The 13,022-nt window shown below is 38.6% G+C and overlaps 1 protein-coding gene across 1 annotated transcript; it reads right to left on the bottom strand.

Moving 5' to 3' along the window:
- Positions 1 to 340: 340 nt before the first annotated feature.
- Positions 341 to 12,313, bottom strand: card19 (caspase recruitment domain family, member 19). Its single transcript, XM_051675871.1, has 6 exons — positions 12,277 to 12,313; positions 11,356 to 11,495; positions 7,992 to 8,148; positions 5,346 to 5,408; positions 5,168 to 5,233; positions 341 to 5,043 (listed from the first exon to the last, which is right to left on the bottom strand). Exons 1-6 carry the CDS (start codon positions 12,281 to 12,283, stop codon positions 4,937 to 4,939), a joined length of 540 nt encoding a protein of 179 aa, XP_051531831.1. The 5' UTR covers positions 12,284 to 12,313; the 3' UTR covers positions 341 to 4,936.
- Between the last annotated feature and the right edge of the window lie 709 nt (positions 12,314 to 13,022).

Raw genomic sequence — 13,022 nt, 5'->3', positions numbered from 1 at the left:
TTTTCATGAGTCGTTAGCCATTAGGGCTGGGCAAAGTTTGCGTGTGGGGGGGTGGGGGCTCTGTAATGCCCCCTTTAAAATAGGTGTGTAAGACGGTAGCACCCTCATTTTCACCTACAGTCACCAAAATTGATACATATATAGTTCTCATCAAGCCAGACAACTTTAATAATTATAGTCATTAGGTCTGCCCAACAGGAAGTTGGCCATTTTTGATTTTTTTTTTTTAATATTGCAGTCTCTGAAAATGTTAAATACTCTTTTTCGAAATTATTCATCAACCAGGTTTTTAATTCCTGTAGACAAGCTAAAAGAGGGTCAAGGGCAGATGAAAAAGATGTAAAGAACAGTTTTTTTTAATTTATTTTTTATTACAATGACTGTAAAACACAGGCCATTTTCAATACTGATGATGATGATCTTGAGGGCAAACAATTGTCTGAAATTAATAAAACAGCACTTTTGTATTGTATTATGTTTGTCAGTCATTTTTTTATTGTAAAAATGTTATCAGTTTTTCGAAATGTATTAATTGTACTTTATTATTACGTTTTGATTTACCAAAACAATCAGACCCAGATACATTACTAGTATTACCAAAGCATTATTTTTCTTAAGCTAATCAAATATACTGAAAAATTGCCAATTTAAAATCCAAATGTGTGACTGAGCCTCATTACAATATTCATTAGTAAGTTTGTGCTAAAGATTTTCTAGATTCAGACAACAAATTTGTGATTCTCAGACTCTACACAAGTCTTAAACATTTCTTACAATTCTACTGCTGAAACAAGGCCACAAAAGTTACAAATGTCCTTTAGAAAATTAACAGACATGATAAATTATTAGTAGACAAACCAGTGCAAACATGCTGCTAGTATAAAAGTAGACAAAGGTATAAACATGATAAAATAACAGAAACCTTAGCCCTCAAAATGACTTGATTATTTAAAAGATATAAACAAGGTAACAAATACTCCTAGGTTTGGATTTATAGTCTTTAGTCCATATTAAAATATTCTATCTATTTCATATAGCAGTTTTGCAAGTACTAAATTGTGTAGTTACTTATAACCCTTGTCAGAATTTATTGTTAATAATTATATGCAAATGTTATATACATGAGAAACAAATCAAACAGAATATGACTTGAAACATTTATAAAGCAGCTCAGAAGTAAATCCTTGAGTGTTAAAATAAGCTTGATTCCTAAATAACCAGTATCTTGCCTTTAAAACCCAAAGTTGTAAATCTAGGTCCCAAGTCTTAGTACTGCAAATTTATGGCTATTATTTCAAATGCATGAATACAATGTTTAATTACTGCTGTTTTAGAATATTGTAGTTGTTAAAATATTATATTGTAAGGTTATATTTAAAGGAGCACTCATTTTTGTGTTTGTTGCGCTGACATCTAGTGGTGTAGATATAGCATAACGCCAGACCAAATGTTCTGAGCTCCAATGCCATCTTAAAAATGGGCTTTTCTCAGTCAGCCATGATTAAATAAAGCAAGTCATATTTGGCTGGTCATATGGTCTCAACATGGCACTGCTCATGAATGTGCATCCAGCACCATGTAGAATAAAGCAGCTTTTCTCTAAAACTGATATGGCAACAGTTATTCATCTCAAACATAATTTAAAACATATTGTTCAAAAATATAATTCAGTTGAAAAGCATTGAAAGCAAAATCACTGAGTGCACCTTTAAAAATGCTTCGCTCAGAGCCAAAAAGAAATTCGAAATAGCTGGGGCAACGACATACTGTTTGCAAATGTTTAGACACCCGCCACGTCGCTGTGGATGTACAAGACTCCATGTAAAACATCAACTACAGTTGAAGTCAGAAGTTTACATACACTTAGGTTGATGTCATTAAAACCCATTTTTAACCATTCCACAGATTTCATATTAGCAAACTATAGTATTGGCAAGTCGTTTAGTACATCTACTTTGTGCATGACAGGAGTAATTTATCCAACAATTATTTACAGACAGATTGCTTCACTTTTAATTGACTATATCACAATTCCAGTGGGTCAGAAGTTTACATACACTAAGTTAACTGTGCCTTTAAGTAGCTTGGAAATTCCAGAAAATTATGTCAAGCCTTTAGACAAATTTCCAATTAGCTTCTCATATGAGGTGTACTGAATTGGAGGTGTTCCTGTGGATGTACTTTAAGGCCTACCTTCTAACTCTGTGACTCTTTGCTTGACATCATGGGAAAATCAAAAGAAATCAGCCAAGAGCTCAGAAAAAAAATTGTGGACCTCACAAGTCTGGTTCATCCTTGGGAGCAATTTCCAAATGCCTGAAGGTACCACATTCATCTGTACAAACAATAGTATGCAAGTATAAACACCATGGGACCACGCAGCCATCATATCGCTCAGGAAGGAGACGCATTCTGTCTCCTAGAAATGAACGTAGTTTGGTGCGAAAAGTGCAAATCAATCCCAGAACAACAGCAAAGGACCTTGTGAAGATGCTGGAGGAAACAGGTAGACGAGAATCTATATCCACAGTAAAACGAGACCTATATCGACAGAACCTGAAAGGCTGCTCAGCAAGGAAGAAGCCACTGTTCCAAAACCACAATAAAAAAGCCAGACAACAGTTTGCAAGTGCACATGGGGACAAAGATCTTACTTTTTGGAGAAATGTCCTCTGGTCTTATGAAACAAAAATGTAACTGTTTGGCCATAATGACCATCGTTATGTTTGGAGGAAAAAGGGTGAGGCTTGCAAACCTAAGAACACCATCCCAACCTTGAGGCATGGGGGTGGCAGCATCATGTTGTGGGAGTGCTTTGCTGCAAGAGGGACTGGTGAACTTCACAAAATAGATGGCATCATGAAGAAGGAAAATTATGTGGATATATTAAAGCAACATCTAAAGACATCACCCAGGAAGTTAAAGCTCGCCCGCAAATCAGTCTTCCAAATGGACAATGAACCCAAGCATACCTCCACAGTTGTGGCAAAATGGCTTAAGGAAAACAAAGTCAAGGAATTGGAGTGGCCATCACAATGCCCTGACCTCAATCCGATAGAAAATTTGTGGGCAGAACTGAAAAAGCATGTGTGAGCAAGGAGGCCTACAAACCTGACTCAGTTACACCAGTTCTGTCTGGAGGAATGGGCCAACATTCCAGCAACTTATTGTGAGAAGCTTGTGGAAGGCTACCCAAAATGTTTGACCCAGGTTAAACAATTTAAAGGCAAGGCTACCAAATACTAACAAAGTGTATGTAAACTTCTGACCCACTGGGAATGTGATGTAAGAAATAAAAGCTGAAATAAATAATTCTCTGTACTATTATTATGACATTTCACATTCTAAAAATAAAGTAGTGATCCTAACTGACCTAAGACTAGGAATGTTTTCTATGATTAAATGTCAGGAATTGTGGAAAAACTGAGTTTAAATGTATTTGGCTAAGGCGTATGTAAACTTCTGACTTCAACTGTAAGTAGGAGGGTCTATAATACAAGCATAAGAAATGTCTAATTTTTCAAACGATGCATTAAAGTGTCAATATTACAACATAGCAGTGTATGAGTAATAGAGAGAAAAATAAGTTTTTATAAAGTCCTAATCAGCTTTTGACCTTATGATTTGTGTGAATGTGACTAAAACACAGTTGTTATAGTCCCTCTAGTGTTCATTTCATCTAGAAACAGCAGCTATTTGTACCTGAAGACACGTATAACGAGTTTTGCAAAAATGTTTTTAGAGTCACGTTGAGACCAGGTTAGCTAACACACTATAATATGCGCTGATTACCCTCTGTTATTGTATTTTATAATGCCACTGATACATACTACTGCAATCATGGGTGTCTAAAACAGTGTTAATGAGTAGAATACAGACAAAAGAATAGGGCTTTTCACACTTGAAATCGTTAACCCCAGGTTATTCTAATCCCCGGGTAAACGGAATCCTGGGTTATCCTGTTTCATACTGTTCATACTGTACCCTGGATTAATAATTAATCCTGGGTATTCATGTTCCACACTGTACATTCGTTAACCTGGGTTAACGTTCTTATTTGCGGTGTCAATAACAATGATTGGATGAAAAAAGCTCTGTCAATGAAGCTGCTCTGCTCTTCTCTGGAAATGTCTCTGTTCGTCTTTCGCCTTCTGAAATGTGCCACGAAGACAAGGAATCATGCCAGTTATCGCATTTGCCACCACTGTTGGACACTTTACCTGTTTCCCTCAGATGGAGAACATAAACAGCATGTGAAAGTTTCTGTACAAAGCGCATGGATATTTAATGAGTTAGGTACTGGGTTTTTTTTTATGATTGGTTGTCTGTTGCTGAACAACTTTCTGAAACATTCTAACACTGCATCATTTCACACTGTATACCTATGGCACCGCAACACGGGGTTAAGCCCGCAAATGCAGGGCGAACCCTGCCCAAGGTAAAAAGCAGTGCTAAACCCATTTCAAAATTACAAATTTGAAACGTTGCTTTACCCAGGGTTAAAAGTGGAGTTTAGAATGAAAATTACTCAAGGTTAAGCGCAGTGTGAAAAGCACCTACTGATGACATAGACCAGTGACAGTAAAGTGCACAGCAGCCTGTACGAAGTTTTCCTGAATGATCGTGCTGCCGAGCTGATACAAACCACCGAAACAAACTCAAAAACTCCTTTGTTCTGGCCAGATTTTGTTCTATATGACGTCACACCCATTTGTTCTTCGATTTTGTATGGAGTATGCCGGGGCCTTTAGGCACTAAACCTTAAATGTATATCTTTGGAATCCTGCCTCATGGCAAAAATTACTTTATATACACACTATGTACATATTTATTTTTAAAATCCTGAGGTCAAATATTTTGTGATAATTTTGTTGCAGATACTTTATCTGAAGTGCTCTTAGTGTCAAAATTCTCAGAAAGGCACAAACAAATTCCATTATTTTCCATCTTCTGTGTACCAGATTAGAACCTCTCGCACCTTTCTACCAAGACCCAGCGCAGCCAGACCCAGAGCACTGCTTGAGCCTGACACCTCTCTGGACTCTGCAGTTAATAATAATAATAAAAAAATAAATAAATTAGAGTGTTTTCAGCCTGGGGAATGAGTTGAATTGTTTATTGATGTTGGTATAAATATGTTTAAGATAGACAAAGTTTGTGTACTTACCACCATAGTAATACAGCAGAGCTACTCCTACTGCTACACTGAAACAACTGAGGAAGAATAAAGGACCTGTGCAATGACAAAAAACACACACACACACAAAAAAAAACAATCAAACCTCACCCCTAGGATGGTAGGTGTACATGCATGTAGGTGGCGTCACAGACAAAGGCTGACTTACTTCGGTCGTTCAGTACATATCTGTCTGTGAGACTCGTGACTGGATCGACTGGATCTCCAGACTCTACATAGAGGAAAAAAACTTGGTTGTCAAAAAATAAATAAACTGCCTTTACAGGCTTCTATAAAGTCCAGAGGTACAACCAAAGTGTTCCCACTCTTTTCAAGGCACAATTTTCCAGGACATTTTATCTGCCCAACGGTTGTAATATATAAACTTTATGACCACCTGCCTAATATGCTATTAGTCTTCTGCGTGCAGCCAAAACACCGCTGACCCGTCGAGGCTTGGAATCTACAAGACCCCTGAAGGTGTCCCGTGGTATCTGGCTCCAAGACATTAGCAGCAGATACTTGTAGCAGTCCTGTAAGTTGTGAGGTGGAGCCGCCGTGGATTGGACTCAATCGGATTGAGATCTGGGGAATTTGGAGGCCAGGGCAACACCTTGAACTCCTCAACATGTTCCTAAAACCATTCCCGAACAATTTGTGCAGTGTGGCAGGGCGCATTATCCTGCTGAAAGAGACCACTGCCATCAGGGAACACAACTACCATGAAGGGGTGTACCTGGCCTGCAACCATGTTTAGGTAGGTGGCATGCATCAAACTGATGTCCACATGAATGGCCGGACCCAGGGTTTCCCACCAGACCATTGCCCAGAGCATCACCCTCCCTCAACCTGCTTGTTGTCCCACAGTGCATCCTGGTGCCATCACTTCCCCAGGTAAACGGCGCATACGTACACAGCCATCCATGTGATGTTAAAGAAAACAAGACTCACTGGACCAGGCAACCTTCTTCCACTGCTCCAAGGTCCAGTTCCGACGCTCGTGCCCATTGTAGGAACTTTCGACTGTGGACAGGTGTCATCATGGCCACTCTGAATGGTCTGTAGCTATGCAACCCCATATGCAGCAGGGTGCGATGCACTGTGTGTTGTGACACATTCCTCCCGTAACCATCATTAAAATGTTCTGTGACTACTGCCACAGTAGACCTTCTGTCGGTTTGGACCAAACGAGATAGCCTTCGTTGCCCTCACGCGTCGATGAGCCTTGGGCGCCAAACACAATGTCGCCAGTTTGTGGTTTGTCTCTCCTCGGACCACTGTCGGTAGGTACTCACAACTGCTGACCGGGAGCGCCCCACAAGCCTAGCTGTTTCAGAGATGCTCTGACCCAGTCATCTGGCCATAACAATTTGGCCCTTGTCAAAGTCGCTCAGGTCGTTACTCCTGCCCATTTCTCTTACATTCAACACGTCGACTACAAGAACTGATTATTCGCTTACCAATCTACACAGACCTTAACATGTGGCCTTGTTAGGAGATGATCAACATTATTTGCTTCACCTGTGAGTGGTCATAATGTTTTGGCTCATCAGTGCGGAACACGTTGTTGATCACATTCAGGGGTCTTGTAGAGTCCATGCCTTGGCGGGTCAGTGCTGGTTTGGTGGCACGCGGAGGACCAACAGCATATTAGGCAGGTGATCATAATGTTTTGGCTCTTCGGTGTATATTTATTCCATTAAATTCCAGCCTTTTGCAGTTTAATACATCACACTAGGACATATTGCTATTTTAATTTGCTTAATTATGCATTCAAATATAAATTTTTGTCCCAAATATCAAATTCTGTGTTTTATAACTATTGCCATTTTTATGACTGTACTCAGTGATTCTGTCCGTGTTTTCCGCATCACGGAAATCATAGGACCTTACATTTGGTAACTAAAGGTAGATCGATATATCGGTTTTACAGATTAATAGATGCCAATAGTTGCTTTTTGGAACTACTGGTTATCTGCACAAATCTATGCCAAAACATACATTTTTCAATTCTGCTGGAGGATTCTATCCTTAGAACAGTTTGGTTCTGCAGAATAACAGCGGCCTCTAGCGGTGAATCGATCACTAGTGGTAACCTCAGTATAAGCAGACCCAATCCCTGAATTATTCAAAATGTATTCACATCCCGAGGTGTAATGGCCGCATCACCACCCTACCACCTCGGGGTGTGAATTTGTCTTTTTTTTTTTTTTTTGAACTCAGTAGTCTGACCGTTGTCACTGACTAAAGTTTACAAGATGTTTTTGTAGTTAACACAAGAGCAATGTTAGAATGAAAAAAATCCTATTAACGCTATATCAATCATTAAACTATTTAGTCTGCGCAAAGCAGAGATGACAGCAGATGAACAGAGAAGGTACGTGACAGGGCTTTGTTCATGACAGTCAACCGTTAATGTTGTTTCCAAAGCGCAGCCGCGATACTAATATGAATTTGTGTATTTGACACCTATCCTGAGTCGTTACAATGTCTGTGTACACGTAACAAAAACCTTGTTAGTGACACAGTCAAACAGTTTTGTTATAATAAAAACATTTCCAGTACAAATAATTATTTTCCAGGACATTTAGGTATTTTTCTCATTTTCCATGACTGGAAAACTGCACTGCAAAATTCCAGGTTTTTCAAGACGCATGGGAAACCTGAACCACTGGCAATAGGAAATTATATGTTCCATGGAAGAACATACATGAGAAATTGGATATAAATAGCCTCAAAAGAAAATTCTGATTCTCAAAAGAAAACTTTGTGACTAGTTATGAGTGGAAAATTTAGGATTCTCCATGGAACCGACCTCGGAGTCGGAGGCGTGTGGGTAAACTGAAATAAACCTCCTCCACATGAAGATGCAGTGCACGGTAAAACTCCTGACAAGCCTCTTCTCCTTTCTCCTGTAGATGAGACAGCAGCTCCGCCAGCCTGATACAGGTGGGAACATCCAAGTCCCTGAACTAATATTTGGAAAAATCATTTAAAAATCATCATATTGTGGCATTGTATTGATCATATTTAAAAAACACAAAACGCCATAAGTCAGATGCTTCAAAATGTTCACCAAAACCTTAGCACAACCCTCACAAAAATTGACCAAGCTAACCATAGTTTCTACTAAAACACTATAGTTCCCACAGTAAAACTGTGGTAACTTGGTATTTGCTGCCATTGTCACCAAAAAAGAAAAACAAAATGCAGAAAGATTATGAAAGTTCTTTAACCTCTTCAACTCAGGATTTTTGGGCTGCCGCATGCCATTTTTTCACACTCAAATTTAAAAGCTCACCATTCACACATACACTGATCAGCAACAACAATAAAACCACCTGCCTAATATTGTGTAGGTTCCCCTCGTGCCGCCAAAACAGCACAAACCTGCATCTCAGAATAGCATACTGAGATGCTATTCTTCTCACCGCAATTGTACAGAGCGGTTATCTGAGTTACCATAGACTTTGTCATGAATGGCCATTCTCTGATGACCTCTCTCATCAACAAGGCGTTTCAATCCGCAGAACTGCCGCTCACTGGATATTTTTGAATTTGAGTAAATTCTAGAGACTGTTGTGTGTGAAAATCCCAAGAGATCAGCAGTTACAGAAACACTCAAACAGCCCGTCTGGCACTAATAATCATCCATGCGATTATCTAATCAGCTAATCATGTGGCAGCAGTGCAGTGCATAAAATCATGCAGATACAGGTCAGGAGCTTCAGTTAATGTTCACATCAACCATCAGAATGGGGGAAAAATGTGATAGTGATTTGGAGCGTGGCATGATTGTTGGTGCCAGACGGGCTGGTTTGAGTATTTCTGTAACTGCTGATCTCCTGGGATTTTCACACACAACAGTCTCTAGAATTTACTCAGAAATTTCTGTTGCTGTGAATAGTTAAGTGAATAGAAGATGAACTGATCTCCAAAAGGCATAAAGTTAAAGATGAAACATTCTTTTCAACATTTTAAGCAATATTAGTGTATTATTTTTATTTTGTACAATTTGAATTTGAGTGAAAAAAAAAGGAAAGGAGCACCATGCAAAAGTTTGGGCACCCCAAGAGATTTGAGCTCTCAGATAACTTTTAACAAGGTCTCAGACCTTAATTAGCTTGTTAGGGCTATGGCTTGTTCACAGTCATCATTTGGAAAGGCCAGGTCATGCAAATTTCAAAGCTTTATACATTCTCTGACTCCTCAAATCTTGTCCCAACAATCAGCAGCCATGGGCTCCTCTAAGCAGCTGCCTAGCACTCTGATTGATGCCCACAAATCAGGAGAGGGCTATAAGAAGAGAGCAAAGTGTTTTCAAGTAGCTGTTTCCTCAGTTCATAATGCAATTAAGAAATGGCAGTTAACAGGAACAGTGGAGTTCAAGTTGAGGTCTGGAAGACCAAGAAAACTTTCAGAGAGAACCCCTCGTAGGATTGCTAGAAAGGCAAATCAAAACCCCTGTTTGACTGCACAAGACCTTAAGGAAGATTTAGCAGACTCTGGAGTAGTGTTGCAATGTTCTACTGTGCAGCGACACCTGCACAAATATGACCTTCATGGAAGAATCATGAGAAGAAAACCTTTCCTGCATCCTCGCCACAAATTTCAGCATCAGAAGTTTGCAAATGAACATCTAACCAAGCCTGATGCATTTTGGAAACAAGTCCTGCAGACTGATGAAGTTAAAATATCACTTTTTGGCTGCAATGAGCAAAGGTATGTTTGGAGAAAAAAGGGTGCAGAATTTCATGAAAAGAACACCTCTCCAATTGTTAAGCACGGGGGTGGTTCGATCATGCTTTGGGCTTGTGTTGATGCCAGTGGCACAGGGGAACATTTCACTGGTAGAGGAAATAATGGATTAAATTAAATACCAGCAAATTCTGGAAGCAAACATCATACCATTTGTAAAAAAGCTGAAGATGAAAAGAGGATTGCTTCTACAACAGGATAATGATCCTAAACACACCTCAAAATCCACAATGAACTACCTCAAGAGGTGCAAGCTGAAGGTTTTGCCATGGCCCTCACAGTCCCCCGACCTAAACATCATCAAAAATCTGTGGATAGACCTCAAAAGAGCAGTGCATGCAAGACAGCCCAAAAATCTCACAGAACTAGAAGCCTTTTGCAAGAAAAAATGGGTGAAAATCCCCCAAACAAAAATGGAAAGACACTTAGCTGGCTACAAAAAGCTTTTACAAGCTGTGATACTTGCCAGGGGGTGTTAAAAAGTACTGATCATGCAGGGTGCCCAAACTTTTGCTTCGGGCCCTTTTCCTTTTTTGTTATTTTGAAACTGTAAAAGATGAATATAAAAAAGTAAAATTGCCTAAAATATTAAAGAAATGTGTTATCTTTAACTTTATGCCTTTTGGAAATCAGGCCATCTTTTGCTCGCTTAGCTATTCACAGCAACAGAAATTTTGATAAGGGATGCCCAAACTTTTGCATGCCACTGTATATGTTTATAACCGTATGATGAATAGAAAGTTTTTTTTTTGTTGTTGTTATTTGTTTGTCCTAAATTTCTAAGCGTGTAATTCTGGTTCTGTTCTTTCTGGAAACAATTATTTTTCTCTGGAAAAATAAATTTTAATCCCCTTCCATATCACCTTCCTTGGCCTCTAGATGTCATTAGAAAGCTGAGATCCTCCTTTAAAATTTTATCATCAAAAGTCAATAACATATTTTTCTGATGATTTGTGTAGCATGCTTTTCCTGCTTGGTTGCATATATTGTTCTGAAAATCTAAGATATACCATTGGATTATTCACACAAGCAAGTAAAAACTGGCTCATTTTATAGAAAACTGCCTAAAGAAAAAGCAGATATAAAGCTTGTATCTATTTGGGGCAAACAGCAGCAGTGATCGGCACATAAAAGGAGACGTTAGTATTTGCTGTCTTACAAAAATTATATTTCAGTTTGTGATTATTTTGAAAATCTCATCTAAAATAAAATTACAGCATTTTACTGGTAACTATGATTCCCATGGCACATTTTAAAAGGGATTTTAAAGGGGTGTTTATATTTGAAAGTAAAATCACACATGAGCTAAAACTATCATGTTTCAGAAAAGTTGAAGAGGTTAAGAATCCTCACAGCTTTAAGTACAGCACTTGCACAGAAAATGATATTAACAGTTGATCTGTCTGAATGAGACCTATTACCTTGGTGGCCTCCTTGTCAGTCAGGACCTGTGGGTAGATTCTGTTGAGCTGCAGAATGAGTTTATCTACCAGCTCTGTGTCCAGACGCCGGTCCGATTTCAAGAACCGGCTGTCTCTCCGCAGCTGTTCATGGAAGCTTTCTGTCATTTACAGAATGAAGATATTTAATGACTTTTTATACTTCACTGTGCATGTAACATGGGCAATATAGCTTGTTTTTGGATTTTAGAAGATAATGTAATCCATTTACATAATATTTTGAGACTGTACTTCATGAATGCAATGCGCATTTCGGCCAGAAGTTGGGGCCACCTCATGAATCTTACGAGCACTAACACTGGAAATGGACATTCAAGACTGTCAAATGTTTGAGGTAAAAATAAAGGTTATTCTTCTCCCTTTTGGGCCTACAAGGCGCTTTTGTGTTCTTAAATACTTTTAAATGGTTAAAAAGCTTCTAAAATACTCAAATTTAGACACAATAATAGAGCGAAACTATTGGCGTAACAAAACTAGTGTAAGCAACTTATGCCACGTGAGCAATATGTAGGCTATATGGATCCTAGGGATCCTGTATTTCATAAAGTGCATCTCATAAAAGTGAAAGCTCTTACCTAGTGTACGAATATTGTTTCACAAGCGCAACAAGTATGAAATGGAGCTCGCAGTTTACCTTGTGGTGTTTAAGGTACATGCTATGAGAATGAGTTCATAAAATACATCTAAAGCCAAATAACTTTTAGTGTATCTCTTGGATCTAGGTTTTTGAGTATTAGTGTCAGTGACATAGCACAATTGTTGTTACTTAACACATTTGTATTTTAAAGAGTCTCTGTTTAATCATCGCTAGAAAACATGGGTTATTAGTTAATAATTATACCTCAGATCAAACTGCAGTTAGCAAATGTATGTTTGACTGACCTCCCATTCTGAAGTCTCCTCTGCTGTCTTTTGTTTGGAAACGCCCATAACATTGTTTATGGAGGGGAGGAGACAATGCTGTGAATTACCGGAAGTTCCGTCAAAAAAGGAAAAGAAAAGTGACAAAACAACGACTTCCCCCGTCTGGAAAGGAAGTTTCCGTAGTAAGATTCGATTTGCTTGGTATCAGAGAGGAAACAACTGAATCGAATAGTTCACTATTTTACAGTGTAACATGCTATAAGAAATCTTAACCCTTGTCCAACCTTAATTTTTGTCTTTTTCATGTTTGTTTTTTCCAATAATTTTGGCTGTGTTAATGCCAACGGCATACATTTTGCCAAAGGTGTGTATTTTGGGGGGAATTTTGATATTTCAACCTCAGTTCTTATAATACATATATAATACAATGTGTACACAAAATAGTTACACTCAGGACCTTCAGGTCAAAAATGTCCCCTTTGAAACCCATTAAAACTGCTATATTTGATCCCAGTGCCATTAAAGCATAAAATCATGAATTCTATGATATTATGCTATCATTCCGGAGACCTGGCTTCAAAATGTAAATTTTTAATATTTTCCACCAGATGGCACCATTTTCTCATATTTAGCCTATGGAGCAAATACATGCTTTTTTCCAATTTTTTGTTTGCTGTTTTATAGAGGCCAATGAATAAATGATGCAGCTAAAATCGTGTGGGTGTGTTGGTATGGATGTCAGTGTGTTTTGTATGCATGTATTG

This window comes from Myxocyprinus asiaticus, chromosome 37, assembly GCF_019703515.2.
Source record: "Myxocyprinus asiaticus isolate MX2 ecotype Aquarium Trade chromosome 37, UBuf_Myxa_2, whole genome shotgun sequence".
In the NCBI taxonomy this organism is placed as follows: domain Eukaryota; kingdom Metazoa; phylum Chordata; class Actinopteri; order Cypriniformes; family Catostomidae; genus Myxocyprinus; species Myxocyprinus asiaticus.
The sequence above is the reverse complement of the archived record's forward strand: the minus strand, read 5'-3'. Positions and strand labels throughout refer to the sequence as shown.